The 20050-nt window shown below is 41.8% G+C and overlaps 1 protein-coding gene across 4 annotated transcripts in view; it reads right to left on the reverse strand.

Moving 5' to 3' along the window:
• Positions 1-20050, reverse strand: part of KCTD3 (potassium channel tetramerization domain containing 3) — a 66578-nt gene that overhangs the window by 31301 nt on the left and 15227 nt on the right. For 3 of the 4 annotated variants that reach the window (XM_023741702.1, XM_023741701.1, XM_023741703.1), the window contains 4 exons: positions 19075-19215; positions 18523-18616; positions 15845-16035; positions 4329-4444 (listed from right to left, as the gene is read on the reverse strand). In XM_023741702.1, the coding sequence (XP_023597470.1) occupies positions 4329-4444; positions 15845-16035; positions 18523-18616; positions 19075-19215 (542 nt within the window). The remainder of the gene's footprint in view (positions 1-4328; positions 4445-15844; positions 16036-18522; positions 18617-19074; positions 19216-20050) is intronic. The other variant, XM_004387516.2, reaches the window with a different exon arrangement.

Consider the following 20050-nt stretch of genomic DNA (forward strand, 5'->3'; position numbering starts at 1 on the left):
TGCTGCAAAAGACCTCTTTAGAGTGCTGAAAAGCAAAGATGTCACCTTGAAGACTAAGGTGCGCCTGACCCAAGCCATGGTCTTCTCATTCACCTCCTCTGCATGAGAAAGCTGGATAATGAATAAGGAAGACCAAAAAGAACTGATGCTTTTGAATTATGGTGTTTGCGAAGAATACTGAATATACCATGGACTGTCAGAAGAAGGAAAAAGTCTGTCTTGGAAGAAGTACGGCCAGAAGGCTCATTAGAAGCAAGGATGGCGAGACTTCATCTCACGTACTCTGGATGTGTTATCAGGAGGGACCAATCCCTGGAGAAGGACATCATGCTTGGTAAAGTGGAGGGTCAGCAAAAAAGAAGAGGACTCTCAACGAGATGGACTGACACAGTGGCTGCAACAATGAGCTCAAACACAGCAACGACCGTGAGGACGGCGCAGGACTGGGCAGTGTTTCGTTCTGTTGTACACAGGGTCACTGTGCGTCGGAACCGACTCAACAGCCCCCAACAGCAATCCTCATCCACTACTGTTTAAAAATCACTTATTTACCCTCCCATTTTGGGAATGATAATTCAGTGACTTCTGGCTTCAACAGCTGATACTGAGGAGTCTGCTTAAAGTGTAACTACAGGTAACCCGTCATTACCCTGTGGTCACTTTCTGACTGTTCAACTATTTCCAAGTTTAATTTAATGCCTCTCCCTCATTTGTTACCATGTGCGGTTTACAAATGTTATCGTTATGTGCGCCCTTTCAGTAGAGCCCATCTCTGCTGCGAGTACGGTGTGTCCTCTCCTGTCAAAGTGTCCCTTTTGTCTTCATGTCTGTATCTGGAAATGTAAATAGCTCTGGACCAGTATTTTTAATTTCTCTAACTGGAGTTAGATGGTGAGTAAGGAAGACCGAAGAAGAACTAATGCCTCTGAACTGTGGTGTTGGAGAAGAACACTGAGTATACCATGGACTACCAAAAGAACGAACAAATCTGTCTTGGGAGAAGTGATGGTGAGACTATGTCTCACATACTTTGGACATGTTGTCAGGAGGAATCACTCCCTGGAGAGGGACATCATGCTTGATGGAGGGTCAGTGAAAAAGAGGAAGACCCTCAACGAGATGGACTGACACAGTGGCTGCAACAATGAGTTTAGGCATACCAACGATTCTGAGGATGGTGCAGGACCAGGCAGTGTTTTGTTCTGTTGCACACAGGGTCACTATGGGTCGAAACGGACTCGACAGCACCTAACAACAACACAACTGGAGTTCCCATACCACGAAGGTATGCCTTTGTACTCCCAATTTATATCCTTTTACTCCTAATTTAAATACTGTGGTTTCAATTTCTCATGGATAGCTTCCCCCCACTCCGCACTGCTCCAGATTCAAGATACAAAACAAAAGCCACGCTATCCTGACGCAAGATTATTGGGCAGAAATTTCCCAGCCTTCTTCTTATATGCTGAGGCCAACCTTTACAGTTTCCAGGTTTGGCTTGCCGCCCCCCCAGTTTCCAGTGTCCCATGAAGCTATGCTTCTTGTTCTTCCTAAAACCCCCCGTGGTCCCAGAGCCTTTACCTTGATACACGTGGTATGCATGTATGTGGGTATAAATAAATACACAAAAATATAATTTAATAGTTAATAAAGACAATTGTTTTAATATTTTTATCCAGTATGTCCGTGTCAGTAGCAGAGAGGGGCTATCAGCTAATTCTGCTATGTTAGTATAAATCCTAAGGAAGCAAATAAAACATACTTAGGACAGTGGCCAGCACATCGTAGATATCCAAATGTTAGTCCTCTCCTCAACTAATTTTGGACCCAGGATTCCAATGTCCACCCTATCTCTACTCCTATGTGCAAATCTATCTCACACACACACACACACAAAAACAACCCTGCTTCTGACATCATGCTATAGGCGCCTCACACCTGGAAAGAAGAGAGTGGAATAAGCCTTCCCAATTCTTGTCCAGCCTAGCCCATCAGACCGTAACACTTCACTCTGAGTCCGTTCCCAGAGCCAATACTTCCTCCTCCAGCTCAGCCCCACTGCTCACTTGGAGGCTAGGATGTGACTCAGATGGTAACCCTGGCTAAAGCTCTCTCATCCTCAGAAGGAACTCAGGGTGTGTGCTCCAACCTTTAGTCATCAGAATACATAATGAATTTCAATACTAACTTCCAAAACTGTCTCTTCTGTTTTGATACAAAAATAAAGTATCTCACTCCTGTTCCTAGTTCTGAGCACTAACGGAGTTTCTAACGTAAGTCTAAATTTAAACTTGGGAAGTACTGCCTAGAAGTTGCTATTCTGCCATTAACTCCACCTAGGCTACCTACCTGACAACACTAATTCTTTATTGTTAACCTTCTTTCGAGACATAATTTTGTGGGGGGATTAATGAAGAAAGTGAACATAAAGAGATCTTTTCTTTTTTTCTTACCCAAATCACATACAATGTTTTTTCAAAAGTTTCATTAACATTTTATTGAAGCTGTCCTGAGAGAAACTGCTGTACCAACAAAACTTTACGACAGCTTTTAGGCTTCCACACCCATGCACGCACACACGCATGCGCACACACACGCGGATGTGCACACGCACACACACAGGCACGCGCGGACGCGCACATGCGCGCACACAGGCACGCGCACACACGTGGACGCGCACACGCACACAGGCACGCGCGCACATGCAGACGCGCACGTGCACACAGGCACGCGCACACGCAGATGCGCACACGCACACACAGGCACGCGCACACACGCAGACGCGCAGACGCACCCATAAGCACGCGCACACACGCGGATGCGCACACGCACACAGGCACGCGCGCACACGCAGACGCGCACACGCACACAGGCACGCGCACACGCAGATGCGCACACGCACACACAGGCACGCGCACACACGTGGACGCGCACACGCACACAGGCACGCGCGCACATGCAGACGCGCACGTGCACACAGGCACGCGCACACGCAGATGCGCACACGCACACACAGGCACGCGCACACACGCAGACGCGCAGACGCACCCATAAGCACGCGCACACACGCGGACGCACACACGCACACACATGCACACTGCTTTGTGACTTCTCCGACTCAAACATCTGCAATCAATTTTGATTCTAAAAACTACAGGGCCGTCCTGTGTACTTCCTGTGTTATTCACGGGCAGAACGGTTGCTGAAGGCCAAATGAGAACCTACTCAACCAGCATCACAGCAGGCAGCCCTTTGGGTCAGAACTGTCTGCTGAGACTTCATGGCACACTATCGCTGCCCTGCACTACAGGAAATCCATCTAGCTGCGCTGTAAGACTCATGTGCTGCATGGATGCTCAACTTTCCCAGGGTCTTCCTGAAATGTAGTAACAAACCCACTTTGTCAGATACCGTTTTCAATTCATGCATATCCCAAACAAGAAGCATCAGGTTATCTATGGGACTAAAAGCTTAAGAATAATTATCCATTTTGAGGAAGTGAGTCTAGTTCTCAAGATTTCCGAAGATATTAAAAATTTTATACGTAGTTTCAAAGATGTTATTAAAAAACAAAGAAGGTCATAAAGAAGCATGTTCCTTTGGAAACAAAATTTACTTTAGCAGTTTTATGGCACACACACTACAGCTCCCCCGGCCACTAAAAGCTCAGCATTGATGTAATTGGCCAAGGAACCCAGCTGAGAGCAGAGCTTCCACAAATCATTCAAACTCACATCCTCTTTATAGAACTGTCACCAGTTAAAGAATTCTGATCAAACCCCCTTGACCTGAACTTTACATCCAACTGGATCAATCCCTTCCCACATGCCTTGGCCCATCATCACTATGCTGACCGCCATCAGCTACCACTGTTAGCTTTCTAAAACACGAATCCCATCTTGTCACTCCCCTGCTTAACGTCCTTTACTTTCTCCCCTTTCCTTCAGGATCAGGTGTCAACCTCTTTTTAAGAGTCTTATCTCCTTCCTCTTCAAGTACTCTTGAGATCATTTGGCTTGCTATCCCCTCTGAACAGATCTGGGCTTCCACTAACAAATGAAGTTTGCCTCGACTAGCTTTCTTTCAAGTAACGTGGAACTTGAGAAATACAAACCAGAATTTAAAACTCACTCATTTTTCAGAAAAACTTAAAATTCTTGAAAACATGGTCAAATATATATCTAGAAACAAATTTACGACTAAATATATTCAATATTATAGAAAATCAAAAGAAGTAACATACGAATTCCATACAACTAAAGAGAAGTATACTCAATACGAGTTTCAGGAATGTTTTCATTTCTGTAACGTGCTTTGCTAAAACTAACCTGCCAGTGCTGAGTGACGGCATTCCACACCCCGACCTTCCCCGTGTGGCTGGTGGCCACCAACTGGTTACCAATGAAGAACAGAGCATCCACGGGAACGCCAAGGCTGAACACCCCTTAAACAGCAACAAAAAATACAAGGTTACTCAGTCACCATGTCAAACTTAATCAAAACCCAGACGGAAAACATCTTAAACGGAACTAACTGAAACCTATTCTGATCTGTAGAAATTACGTGCTAGATGCTTTGGGGACCAGAAATAAGAAACATTCAAGCTCTTCAGCAGTTTTCAGAACTCTTAAAGCAGTTAAGAGTCAGCCCCAAGTAATCTCACACTGATATAATACCTCAGTTATCTGAAACCCAGGTTCCCAAGCCCAGCTGCTTATAAAAATAATCTGGCAGATTTAAAGTGAAAAATATATACATTCAAAAAAAGAAAAAGTTTCTGGATCCCATGCCAGACCCCGTAAATCAGAATTTGCATTTTTATAAAACCCATAAGAGATTCAGATGTGTTTAGATGCAGCTGGGTCCACGGACCTGATACTGGGACCCACTGATCTGAAGACATAGACTCGGCAACCTCACCTATGCAGAACATGCCTAGGAACTGGGAAGTAAGGGGGGAAAAAAAACAGCAGGAAGCAGTCACACCACACTCAGAACAAACATTCAGGCCTTTACTCTGGGTTTATTTTAAATACCTGGGTTCCTAGTAGTGCAAATTTAAATTTAATTCATTCAAAGGCACTGGGGATTTAAAAAAAAAAAAAAACGAACACAGGCTCCTACCAGGAACTTACAATCTAGTAGAAAAAAAAAAATACAAACAACCAATTATAATGTAAACAATAATGGAAGGCTGCACAGTGTAGAGTAATATCCAGAGGAGCAAACGGGGTGAAAGGGGCCCTGGTGGTGCAGTGGTTAAGTGCTCAGTCACCAACCGAAAGGTCGACAGTTCAAACCCACCAGCTGCTCTGCAGGAGAAAGACGTGGCAGTCTACTTCCATAAAGATTTACAGCCTCGGAAACCTATGGGGCAGTTCTACTCTGTCATCCTCTGCGGTCACTATGAGTCGGAACTGACTCAACAGCAACGGGTTTGGAGTTTTTTGGTAAGTGGGGGTAGTGAAAAGGGTCTGAAAATATTTTTGGGGAAAGAAGCCATCTGAGTTGGAATTTTAAAAGGCAAACAGGAGTTCATCAGATTGGGACATGGGGAATGGACAGGTCCAGGGAATCTGGGAAAAGGGAAGTGGTGGTGCAGGTGGGAGAGGTTGTAAGCAGCAAATATAAACAGCCGAAAGACCCAAGAATATCTAAAGCAGAGAATTCTAGGCTCACCTTGGTGTGGTGGTATATGACTCTCGGATGCATAAGAGGTTTCAACAGAGTTTCCAGACTAGGACAGACTAGGAAGAAAGGACTGGCGATCTACTTCTGAAATCAGCCGATGAAAACCCTATGGATCACAACGGAACACTGTCCAATCTGCAACCAATCACGGCGATGGTGCAGGACTAGGCAGCATTTCGTTCCACCGTGCGTGGGCTCACCATACGTTGGGGCTGACTCAACGGCAGCGAAACACTATTATATACATACATACGTATATCCATCTATATAAAGCTTGAGTAGAAATCTACTCAACAGCAACCAACACTAACTATATACCTGTGTTTTTTTTTTTTTTTTTCGTTAGCAGAGTAGTGCACCAGGCGTCAGGACAATCTGAGTTGAAATTCTGGTTCTGAAAGCACCTTTCTTTGCCACTTTTCTGGTTCTTACTTATCTTGCCTACAAAACAGGGCTAGCTAAATGTCTCAAAGATCACATTTAGCTTTAAAATGTTAGAATTCAATTTTGGCACTTAAATAGTATTATCTTAGTTCTTTGAAAAGAACCTTATTGGAAATTTCTGCCTAACAATGTGGGAAAATAAGCCTCACCTATACAATACTGCTCAGCTGTTTCAGGTATCCGTTTATTTATTAAATGAAGAAAGAGAAAAGAGTACCTATTATGTGCCACTGTGAACAATTTTCTCAGCATCAAGCTGAGAAAAAAAAGACGCACAAGACTGTGAAGAACTCATAGGGCAGAACAAACCAACCAAATGCAATCACGGCACTATGAAAAGTGTAAGCCAGAAAAGATACTGGCTTTTGATTTCTTCTGAGTTTTACACCAGTGCCGGGTCTTTCTGTTTCTATTCAGAGCTGTATTACGTGCAGCACAAGATCACTGGTCATAAACACCTTGAAAACTCTTAACCAAGCCTGAAAAACCCAGGCATCTAGCAGGAAGAAAGATGCTGTACACTAGACAAAACCAACAAAACACAGGTTAAGTATTCCCACGGAACGCCTTCGACATGTACGTTTTTATTCACGTGTATAAATACATATTTATGCATTCATACATGTAAATATACCATCTCAACCCAACCTGTCAACCAAAAAAAATCACCAGAGCAAAATAAAACCCAACACACACAAAAAGCTAAGCCCCTGACCAGAGTTAATGAAGAGCAGAAAGTCATCCTTTCACACTGCGTACAATTTTACGGGTTCTTATGTAACAGAACTGTAACTCTGATACCAAACACTTTTCAGACCGTGTGAAGCTGACTACATTCCAGTACTATGGGCTATGAAAAGGGCAAAAATAATAAAAAAGGGAAGACAAACCGACACCGATTACTCTAGAGGAGGGCAAGGTTCTGGGATATCCGGGAAGACACTCCGAATGGTCTCAGGAAATTAAAACGCTCCTCCTGCTCAGGCTGCACAATCTTGAGGGCCGTCCACAGGGGAGGCAGCAGTGTAAGTCACGACAAGCTCCTGCCTCAAGAGGCCCCCTCAGTAAACTACTGCTCGGAGTAGCAATCCAGCAGCAGTGTCTCATACAAGTCCTACTGAAGGGGGTGCAGCCTCCCTCCGAGGGAGCTCTGTCACTGACACGCCAGCCCTAACAACATTCTCTGGATGGCGGTGTCAGGGTCTGGAGAGGGTCTGAAACAACAAATGGTTTCTTTTACAGGATGTGAATGAGTTGTTACTGGACTGTCCCATAGCACAGCTACCTCCCACACCAGCCTTTGAAAGTGAAGCAAGGCGTTAAACCTCCTTTACTTACTGCTGTTACAAGTGATAATTTAAAAAAGAGAGAAAAAAAATCACAATTGGGTTCCTGTCTGTATAATTACCCGTGTATTATAATTCAAATATTGGAATGTTACATTTTTATTCCCTGAAGTTGTTACTGGGAGACTTCCTCTGCCAGCCAGGATGGAGTTACCAGGGTGAGACTATTCCTCACTGTAAAACAACAACAACAAACTGGACAAAATAAAGCATCTGTTTTCAGACTCTGGACAAGAGGCAGCAGAGAGACGGGAGGACTACAAGGAAGTGCCACATTCACCCTGGCTTTTGGCCTAAGGGCTACTGAAAGAAAAGCAGACGAAGCCCAAGTGAAAAGGGATGGTTTCCCTGAACTGAGGAGACACAGTCTGAAGCTGCTCAGGTAGCTGGACTTCACGGGCAAGGTCCAAGGAAAGACGAGACTGTGCTGGGGTGGGAGTGGAGGGCTTACGTTGAACAGGGAGTTCCCCTAGGGCCTTGGCTGAGGCCAGAGTGCACCAGGGCAGAGTGGGAATCCCCAAGGACCAAGAGAGACTGCTGAGGACTGAGAGCTGAGTGGAGATACAGAGGTCAATATGCAGACGCTGTATCTCCGGCCACTGAGAGTGGAGAGACCCTGCTAAGCACCTCAGGCATTCAGCAGAGACTCCAGAAAAGCCAACCTTTAGGAAAAAGGACCACAACCTCGAGCAGGAGCACGCCCTAAAACTAAAAACAAAGCTGAAAGAGGCTCCTTTAACAAAGCTTAAAAACAAGCCTAACAGGATCAAGAAGATACTCCGGTAACGTAAATGCCTGCCAGAACAGGACTCACATCTTTCAAACGAAGACAACATAATCCATACCTTCTGTAATGCATCACGCACATGCCCATCATGTATCAAAAATTTCTAGATGCGTGAAGAAGCAGGAAAATGTGATCTAAAATAAAAAGACGAGAGGACCCAATATTGGAATATCAGACAAAAACTTTGAAAGAGCTATTATGAGTATGTTAGACTTAACAAAAAGGGGGACGTAATGTGTGAAAAGATGAGAAATCTCAGCAGAGAAACACAAACAATAAAATGGAATCAAAAGGCCAACTCTAGAGCTTAAAAGTCCAATAACTGAAATGAACAATGGACTAAGTAGGCTTAAATGCAGATTGATAGACCAATAAAATTTATTTAAATTTATCTAAACCTAAGAATGAAGGGAAAATAAATTTTAAAGTGCTTCAAAGACCTCTGGGCCAATATAAAGTGGTCTCTCATGTAACTGACTCTCAAAAGGAGGAAGAGGAGGGGGGATGGAGGGAAGAGAGAGAAAGAGAGAAGAGAAGGAAGGGAATGGGGCAGAAGAAATATCTGAAGAGAAAATGAGGGGGGTTACATTTACAATAGCATCAGAAACATAAAATAATTATGGAGAAAGTTAACAACATATATGCAAGCTCTGTATCCTGAAAACTACAAAACAACGCTAGGGAAAATTAAGGATGACTTAAAACACACAGAGATATATATACCATGTTCATGGACTGGAATACTCATTAGTGTTAAGATGTCAATTCTTCCCAAATCGATTTAAAGACAATAAATCCCAGCAGGCTTTCTAATAGAAATTGACAAGTTGATTTTCAAATTTATATGAAAATACAAAGAACTTGGAAGTTAACTAAATTTTGAAAGAGAGAAAACGGTAGGGGACTGATTTCAAGACTTCCTATGAAAACTGACAGTGTTGGTACTGGTCAGAAGGACAGACAGACATACAGATCAATGGAACACAACAGTGAGTCCTACGATCTACAGCTGAACAGTCTATCAGTTTTGACAAAGGAACCAGGGTAATTCAATGAAGGAAAGGACGGTCTTGTCAAGAAATGGGTGGAAGAACTGGATATCCCTATGGGAAAAATGAACCATGACCCTTACACCTCACACTGTATACAATATTTTACTAAAAATGGATCAGTACCTATATGTAAAACCCAAACTTTTAAAAAAAAAAAACTTCCAGAAGAAAGCATATGAGAACGTTTTTGCAACCCTGGGGTAGGCAAAGATTTCTAAGATAGGTCACAAAGAGCATAAGCAATAAAAGAAAAATGGTTACATCAGATTTCCTCAATATAACCTCTACTCTTCAAAAGAAAATAAAAGGCAAACACCTATGCTCTACAAAAGACTTCACCAAAAGAGTAAAAAGACAACCTACAGACTGGGAAAAAATTTTTGGACATTACAAGTCAGACAAAGGTCTAATCTCTATAATCTACAAGAATATCCAACACCTCTACAACAAGAAAACAAATAATCCAATTAAAAAATGGGCAAAGGAAATGAATAGACACTTCACCAAAGAAGACATTCAAGCAGCCAACAGACACATGAGGAAATGCTCGCGATCACTAGCCATTAGAGAAATGCAAATTAAAACCACAATGAGACACCATCTCACCCCAGCATTACTGGCACGAATCAAAATCACTGGAAATAACAAATGCTGGAGGGGCTGCGGGGAGATCGGAACTCTTATGCACTGTTGGTGGGAATGCATGATGACACAAGCATTTTGGAAAATGATATGGCGCTTCCTTGGAAAGCTACAAATAGAAACACCATACAATCCAGCGATCCCACTCCTAGAAATACATCCTAGAGAAATAAGAGCCGTCAGAACACATCCTAGAGAAATAAGAGCCGTCACACAAATAGACATATGCACACCTATGTTCACTGCAGCACTGTCTCACAATAGCAAAAAGACAGAAACAACCTAGATGCCTATCAACAGATGAATGGATAAACAAACTATGATACATACACACAATGGAGTATTATGCAAGGATAAAGAACAATGATGAATCTGTGAAGCATCTCATAACATGGATGAAACTGGAGGACATTATGCTGAGTGAAATAAGTCAATCACAAAAGGACAAATATTGTATGAGACCTCTACTGTAAAAACTCATGAAAAAGTTTACAAACAAAAAGTAACAATCTTTATGGTTACAAGGGATGGGGGGTGGGGGGGAATACTAAATAGACAATAGATAAGTGGTAACTTTGGTGAAGGGTAAAACAGTACACAATACTAGGGAAGCCAGTACAACTTGTACCAGTAAAGGTCATGGAAGCTCCACAGACACATGCAAACTCCCTGAGGAACTAAACTGCTGGATGGAGGGCTGTGGGGACCATGGTCTCCAGGAACATCTACCTCAATTGGCATAACACAGTTTATAAAGACAATGTTCTGCATTCTACCTTGGTGAGTAGTGTCTGGGGTCTTAAAAGCCTGTGAGCAGCCACCTAAGATACTCCACTGGTCTCACCCCTTCGGGAGCAAGGGAGAATGAAGAGAACAGGATACAAGGAAAAGATTAGTCCAAAGGACTAATGGACCATGGCTACCAAGCCCTCCACCAGACTGAGTCCAGTAAAGCTAGACGGTACCCAGCTACCACCACTGACTGCTCTGACCGGGATCACAACAGAGGGTTCTGGACAGAGCTGGAGAAGGATGTAGAACAAAATTCTAACACACAAAAAAAGACCAGATTTACTGGCCTGACAGAGACTGGAGAAACCCCAAGAGTATGGCCCCGGACACTCTTTTAGCTCAGTGGTGAAGTCACTCCCGAGGTTCACCGTTCAGCCAGGGATTGGACAGCCCCATAAAACAAAATGGGACTAATGAGGCACAGCAGTCCAAGGACACGGACTAGAAGGCAGGAGGGGACAGGAAAGCTGGTGAAAGGGAACCCAGGGTTGAGAAAGGACAGCGTTGACGGGTCATGGGGTTCTTAACCATTGTCACAGGGCAATACGTGTACTAACTATTTAATGAGAAACTATTCTGTTCTGTAAATCTTTATCTAAAGTACAAAAAAAAATAATAATATGATTATTTATGTTGAGATCAAATTGACAACAGCAACTCAAAAGGTTTGATGGGAAGCCTAGGGGGCAGTGAGTTGAAGACAACAGTGATGGAACAATTTGGGAAAGGATAGTGAGAATAGCAGCACAACTGGAAGAACGTAATCAATGTCACTGAATTGTACATGTATAGAAACTTTTGAAATGGTGTATCTTTGGCTATGCATGTTTTCACCAAAAAAGAAAAAAGGTCCTCCAAGGTCAAGGAGGGAGAGTGTTGACATGTTGTGGGGTTGTTAACCAATGTCGTAAAACAATCTGCGTACTGTGTAATGAGAAACTATTTGTTCTGTAAACCTTCACCTAAAGTACAATAAAAAAAAAATTTAAAAAGAAAATAAAAGGCAAATCATAGTCTGGAAGAAAATATCCACAATACATCTATCTGGCAAAAAATCTGTATCTAGAACACAGCTTCTCAACCTCAGCACTACTGACATTCTGGGACCCAAACTCTTTACTGTGAGGGGCTGTGTTGTGCACTGCAGGGTGTTTAACAGCATCCCAGCCAGGCCTGTACCCACTAGATGCTAGGAGCAGTTCTCCGTCAGTTATGTCAACCAAAAATATCTCCAGACAGTGCCAAATATCCCGAAGGCCAAAACTGTCCCCAGCTGTTCATTACTAACCTAGAATGTATGAACGAATCTTACAAACCAGTAATAGGATGATGACTTCATAAAAAGGGGACAAATAATTTAGAGAGACACTTCTCAAAAGAAAATATACAGATGGCCAATAAGCACATGAAAAGATACTTAGTATCATTAATCATAAAGGAAATGCAATTAACTACCCTGGTGGTGCAGTGGTTAAGAGCTACAGCTGCTAACCAAAAGGTCGGCAGTTTGAATCCTCCAGGTGCTCCTTGGAGACCCGATGTGGTTCTACTCTGTCCTTTAGGGTCGCTATGAGTCACAATTGACTCAACGGCAACAAGTTTGGTTTTTTCTTTGGTTTTACAGTTACAAAAGTAGAACAGCAGTCACTTCAAGCTGGGGGTGTCAAAGGGGACTCATTATAAATGAACGTAAGAAAAACACTATAAGATGATAGAAATACTCTATATCTTTTGTCAAAACTCACTGAACTATACACTTTAAATGCGTGCATTTTCTCATCTATAAATAACGTGCATGCTCCATGATAGTCAAGAACATAGACTGGGTCTGATTCCTAGCTTAGCCATTTCTACCTTGTATGACCCTGACTAAGAAACTTAATCTCTTTATGCTACAGTGTCCTCATCCATAAAAGGGGAATAAAAAAATTCCAACCTCACAGAGTTATTTTAAGGATTTAATGACTTAATATTTGTGAAGGGCTTAGAAAGTTTCCTTGAATAAAATAAGTGCTATGTGTTTTGTTAAAGAGTTACTCCCCATCACAAGAAAAATCTACTTCATGTAATTAATCCCATTCTAGTTTATATATGTATATATATAAACAATATATGATGGTTTCCAAATTGTCACTAAAAAACACATTATCTGAGAAAAAAACCCAGTAAAGCCTTTAAGAAAATTAAAAAAAAGCTGTTTATAGGAAAATGTCCAACCACATACATGTTGTGGTCCCATAAGGTTACAACAGAGCTCAGAAATCCCGCTAAGAGAACAGGACACAGCGGACGTCACAGGATACAGCCTATACAACAGCTTCCCACACGCAACACGTGTTATCTCACGTCTCGTATACAATCGACTGAGCTGCCAGGTGTATTTAACTCAAATTTTTAATATAATAGGCTTTATGCAGTCTGCTCTTAAGTACAAGTTGTCCATAAGCTGGACGTTCATAACCTGGGGACTACCTGCCTGTAATACGGTGTCGGAACAACATCCAAATCACATGATGTCCTATTTCACAGAACATATTATGTTAAGTGACGCACGACTGCAGACCGTATTTTTACGCAAATAACGCGCACCTTCTGTGTTTGTTTGCTGGCCGTGCACCCCACCCCCACCCCTGCAAGGCATCCTTGCAAGCACGCTATGCTAATTTTTCTTCACAGCAACATGTAAAAACAAAACTGGCATCATGGCAGCAACTATGAAAATACCTCATGGTGGGGGGAGCATGGTCAGCAAACAAACGCAGAAGGCACAAGTTATCTGCATAAAAATAACTACTCTAGATCAATATTATTAAAAAATACATCAAACATTATTTCAAAGGTAAAATAACTGAAATTAAATATCTAAAATTTAAAAAAAAACCTTAACGTTCTGACAATCATACCAAATGAGTCTTATATTAATACAATTTTGTTTCCTAATTTAAGCAAGCTCATAATTTCAGGCTAACAGCAAGCTCCTTCAACTCAGGAAAAAATGGGAGTTAACAGGATTTTTCTGTTAATTGTAAAGATTCTGGCATTTTGATTTGTGTATCTGCTTAGAATTGAGACAATCTGTACATTTACAGGTTGGTAGGAGACAGTATGATGTAAATTATAAAATCTGGATGATGTAGAATACCCTGAGACTTTCCAACACTAGACTATATACAGAATTGGGATAAATTTCCTCGTAGAAGCTGATAAACCAAAAAAAAAAAAAAAAAAAAAAAACCTCACCGTCATTAAGTCGATTCCGACTCAGAGCCATCCTACAGGACAGAGTAGAACTGCCCTATAGGGTTTCCAAGGCTGTAAATCTTTATGGAAGCAGACTGTCACATCTTTCTCCCGCAGAGCCACTGGTGGACTCAAACGGCCAACCTTTCGGTTAGCTGTCTAGTGCTTAACCACTATGACACCAGGGCTCCTCAGAAAAATCAGATACACATAAAATCTATAAGATGCCAGTCAGTATATCAGTATACAAAGTAGACAGACATTAACATTAAAATGGCATTATTTAGCTTCTCTTGGAACAAGCACAGTTCCCAATCCTCTCTCATACCAGGGTAATATTGAGAGTACATCAATTAACCGACTGCTTCATTCAATGAACACATGTTTTTTGAGCACCTACTCCATGCCTGGCCCTGTTCTAACCACTGGTCATGCAGTAATAAAGGAAAAAACAAAGCAAAACAAAAATTTAGTGGCAGGAAGCAGACAACAAACAGACGATAATGTACCGCGGATGATGACAGATGTTATAGAGAAAAAAGAGCAGGGAAGAAAGCTCGGGAGAGCTGGGGATGGTGACAGCTGTTTTCATACAAAGTGAGTCGGGAAAGGCCTCGCTGCTAAGGTGAGCTGTGAAGTCTGAAGGAAGTGAAGAGTGAAACAAGAACATATCTGAGGGAAGAACGCTGTACACAAGGAATCGGCAAGTGCAAAGGCCCTGAGGCTGAAACATGCCTGATCTGTTTGATGGACAGCAAAAGGATCAACACTGATGGGATGAATAAGAAGAACCGACACATCCTGCTGACACTGTGGACGTGTGTGGAAAAGGATGGCTACAAGGTTTCAGGACTGGAAACTGAAACAACAGAGTTGCCATTTACTGACACGGCAAAGACTACTGAACTACCAGTTTAAAAAGAGATGAGGCTTCCTATTTTACTTACATTAAGTTTGAGACGTCTCTTAGACATCTCAATTGAAACATCAAGATGACAGCTGGATATTGTGCAGAAAACTAACATAGCAGGCCAGAGACTGCTACTCTTTGAAAAGTCAGCTTGCAAGGCTGACTCTGGCTGGCGTCTGAGAATGCAGATTTCAGGTAGGTTCCCTCCATTCTCTACAGGTAAGAATAGCTCGCTGTGCCTAAGTTATTTGTGCCAACAATGTGGCTTATGCAAACACCTGCCTTCCTTCCGGGCACCCAGAATCCTGGTGTGTGCTAGGCAGAGGTCTGTGTGATCAGCCCCCAACGAAAATCTCTAATGAGTTGGCAGATATTAGGGACTTTCCACAGGTGTTGTAAAAATTCACTGCTGGAAGAACTAAGTGGGTTCTGTGTGACTCCACTAGGAGGGGACTCTTTGGAAACCTGTGCCCCGCATCATCTGGACTTTGCCCCAGGCACCTGTTCTCTGCGTTCATTCTGCTTTGCATCCTCTCACTGTAATAAACCACAGCCAAAAGCACCTCTCTGAGTCCTGTCAGTCCTCCTGGCAAACCACTGAGTTTGGGTGTACCATACCTTCAGGACCAGTGGTAGGAGAGGGACAGAGAGAACACAGCCAGCACTGGGCTGGGTTCAGGAGAAAGCAACATTCTCAGAGCACAGCCAGGTTTCAGCTGGAGCCAGCTGGTGAAAAGACTCGCTACTGAAATATCGATGTTTCTCCCCCTCTTTACCGTATCACTCCCCTCACAATGAGTGGTCTTATTTTTATCAGAACCTAGAAAGAAGGTCTGGCAGCTAACGAACAGCCCAGGTTAGTTTTGATATTTATGGGCAAGCTCTTTTAAACTGTAGGATATTATATACACCAGCAAAACGCAGCAGAAACAATTCTTACCTATTTCACTTCCACTTCCTCCATCTTGAACACTCCACAGGATGATGCTGCTCTCTGAGGCTACAGCAACCATTTTATCTTTGTCTCCATGTGGACCTCCAACCACTTTTGCATTTAAAGCCACTCGTTCAATAGTCCAATCCAAATACGGACTTGTAAACACTTGTTGCCATCCTGAAGACTCTTTGATTCTGTTAAGAAAAAACAGATGCGTAAGCTAGACCCAGCAGCAATTAAGCAAACAATACAAATAAATATGCCAAAAAAAAAAAAAATTAACCACAGCTACTACCTACCATTTATTAAATATAAGATTTTGTTAATATATGTCATCTACAAAGCAGAATATTATTTCTGACTGAGGTACCTTACACTTACATAACACAGGACATACAAAACCAAAACCAAACCCAACGCCGTGGAGTCGATCCCGACTCATAGCGACCCTAAAGGACAGAGCAGAACTGCCCCACAGGGTTTCCAAGGAGTGGCTGGTGGATTCCAACTGCCAAGCTTTTGGTGAGCAGCCGAGTTCTTAATCACTGCACCACCACGGCTCCACAGGGTATTATAAACCACTTAAAAGGAGATTTGAGTTCTATACTTCTGCAACAAAGTTTAGAAAAGGTCTCCAAACTTAAAAATTTTTTAAAAGCTTAAAAAAAAATAAGTATCTTTCACTTTTCTCCACAAAAAGTACCACTGTCGTTTTCTATGCATAGAAATAAGCCAACAAAAATCAGCATCTGGGGATTATACTGAAGCTACCTGCTCTCAATCCACTGGGATTAGGTCCTGCAGTTGACAGGCTATCCGGGCAAACCAAGGGGGTGATCTGGTGTACCAGTCGCATCCCAGCATCTTGGCACAGTCACAAGAATGGGTGGAGCTTTACAAAGCCTTCTCTGAGGACTGGGTTTTACAGATCTAAAGGCAAAATCTTATGGGACTAGTCATTTCCCGTTAAAAAGGGGCTTACCAGGGTTCAGATTTGCAGTGGATTGAATACATATGTATTCTTTAGTATTTAACTTCTCTGAAAAACACCCTTTAAATGTATACTTGTCTGTCCTACCTGAATTTAAGTCTTTTAGACATGTATTCTATGTGATTCTACAACAAGTCTTCTAAATATTCAGAACCTGAACAGTTGTGAAATTATCGCAATGAATGACTTGAACTCTAACTACGGGATATCTGCTTTTGAAGCTCCACTAAACAAATGATGTAACAAAGTTATAAAGCTTCTCTCTGTCCTACCTAAAAAAAAAAATAAAAATAACATGAAGAAATTAAGAAGTGTTCTTCTACATGCTATCTGTCATGGTCACTGCAAAATCATACTTAAGCATTCAAAAATCACAGCGACCAAAAGACCTAAGTGGAAACACTTTAGCTCCGTTTTAGTTTGAAGACACGTGCTAAAGTAATACAACTCTAATTTGTAAAAATACACAATTCAGCCTTCATATTAATTTGAAGAATTAACAATTTGCTTACTTAAACTTTAAGGCAATACAGAGAAAACTATCAATTTTTCCTAAGCACTGTATAGTTTGTAATTACCCCCTTCAGCCACCAGATGGGATTCGTGAGTTGAGATAAACAAATAGAGATAATTACTTAGTAGACTATAAAACCTCACACTGAGGAATGAAATCTAGATGCTTTTACAGGGACCCTAAGACTGGGGTTGTCAGTGCTTCAGGACAGTACCAACATACTACCTTGTGGATGTGCGCACACACCAGGTCCATTATAGAGTTCACAAAGAGCTGCTGAATTAATGGTGTGAATGATGTACTCTAGTGATCGTTAATTTAGCAATATAAATAATAATATGATGTGATCTAATACTCTGCATAAATCATGCTTTTAGATTACTTTTATCTACAGCAATCAAGGTATTGTAAAATAGATGCCAAAAAGAGTAAAAGAATCAGAACACCATATTTGAAAGTGATTATAACAATTACAGAATTTAACTCATTAAGAAGTGACCAACGTAGAGTCTTACTCTGCCAAGCCCTAGAGCACAGAAGACCGACCGTTACAGACAGAAAGTCACGTAACTCCCACTAATAATCCCATCTGGAGCCATTTAATACAACAACGGACTGATTCAGAAGCTAGATAAAAAATAAGGAATAACCTCAAGACATCTCAGTTATACCACAGTTTACACTGTCTGGGAAACATTTATGACATATTAAGGCTATCAGCAGTATTTACCTAATCAGCTGTGAAAACAAAAACAAACTAAATCTAACTAAAAACCAAACCAAACCCACTGATGTCGAGTCGATCCCGACTCATAGCAACCCTACAGGGCAGAGTAGAACTGCCCCCATAGGGTTTCCAAGGAGCGCCTGGTGGATTCGAACTGCCGACCTTTTGGTTAGCAGCCAAACTCTTAACCACTATGCCACCAGGATTTCCAAATCTAATTAGGACATACAAAAATGGTTAAAATATGTAGGGAAAAACCCTGATGACTAAAAGAAATAATTCTTCAATCTAAAAATATAAAATCAGAATTACTTAAAAACTTGTTTTGTTTGTTAGGTGCTGTCGAGTTGATTTTGACTCATAGTGACCGTATGTGTCAGAGCAGAACTGCCCAAAAACAAACCCCCTCCTCCCAAAAATAAAAATCAAGCCATTACTAGCATACATACCTGTAGCACACAGCAAAATGGGCATAGGCAGCTGCGATCCAGTTGTGATGGCCAGCTACTATTAGCACCTTTCGTGGACCCACAGGAGATCCTGCTGATTTTAGAAAGAGAGACGATTTATGTTCTAAAGCCAGGATGGGCAAACTGCAGCCCATGGGCCAATTCCAACCTCCTACCTACTGTAGTAAATTAAGTCTTCTTGGAATACAGCCCTGCTCACTTGTTTATATACTGTCCACGCCTGCTTTTGTGATATAATGGCACATCTGCGTGGTTGTGACAGAGGCTATACGGCCCACAAAGTCCACAACATTTACCATCTGGCTTTTTAGAGAAAAAAATGATTCAGATTCAGAGCAAACAGAAGAAAGATCACATGCATTTTAAATAAAAAAAATTACATGTTACATGAGACTTTTCAAGTTATAAATGATAATCTAGATTTAAAAAAAAATAAAAGGCAAAGATCACTTCTTTTATTTAATTACCCAATACCCCCATAACTAAAAACACACATATTTTTCTTTATCCATTTATGTCGTCAGTGCTCACCGAGCCTAGCAGTCTCTTCTCCAGCTCCAGACAGAGCAGGCTGGGCACCATTTCCCCGAGCTTCACCTTCTGCAGAATTCAGTCCATTTCTACAATCAGCAGAGGATCTCGCTGTGCTATTTATTTTACGGCTAGGAATACCTATTAAAGGGGAAGAGTAAGACCAATTTTTTTCTAAGTTAACCTACCAAAAATAAAAGAATAAAATTCCAACTGTGTAATATACAAACAGGGACTTCATTAGCCAAAATATACCTACCAATACAGCACGTTACTACAAATAATCACCATAAAAAAACAAAACGAAAAATTCAACAGATTTCTGATATTTACCATATTACTTATGATAATTAAGACTAAGATTTATTGTACTAGGCTCCATTTTTACCTAGCTCTAATTCTCTGAAACAAACGTGTGGTGAAATGAGTCCCTTTATGTGGCCTTTTACCTTGGCTCTGTGGAAAAACCGCTTGCGAGATTTCCCCCTAAGCCCCGAGGAGTTACCATTGCCCTAGTCTTTGGAGAAGCAACTGGGCAGGCAGAGAGGTAGGGGAGAGGATTCCCATGTTGTTTTCAATCCCAGAGTTTGTTACTCTTGTCTAGGTTGACTGACATCTCCTGGGTAAGCTGTAAACAATCTGATAGTTTGATACTATTTTTTTTCTGGCCTGGGCTGTAGTCTACGCCATGACTGGTCTATTTTATAGACCTTGCAGGGAATGGTTAATTTACTATGCAAATAGTGGTGCATAAAACCATCCAATAGGACTGAGTGACCTGCAGTCCACCGAGGGGATTGGCTGGTTGGTGGTTTTGCTAGAAGAGCCATGCCTTGAAACTGACAAGGAGTTTGCTTATATAAGCAGCCAACCCCACAGGTTTTTAGAGGCAAGGAGAGAGTCCAGAAGAGATGAGCAGCACAGAGAGAGAGAGGAGGCGAGGAACCCCCTAAAAGAGCTGTAATACAGGTCAAAC

This window comes from Trichechus manatus, unplaced genomic scaffold (assembly GCF_000243295.1).
Source record: "Trichechus manatus latirostris isolate Lorelei unplaced genomic scaffold, TriManLat1.0 scaffold00187, whole genome shotgun sequence".
NCBI lineage: Eukaryota > Metazoa > Chordata > Mammalia > Sirenia > Trichechidae > Trichechus > Trichechus manatus.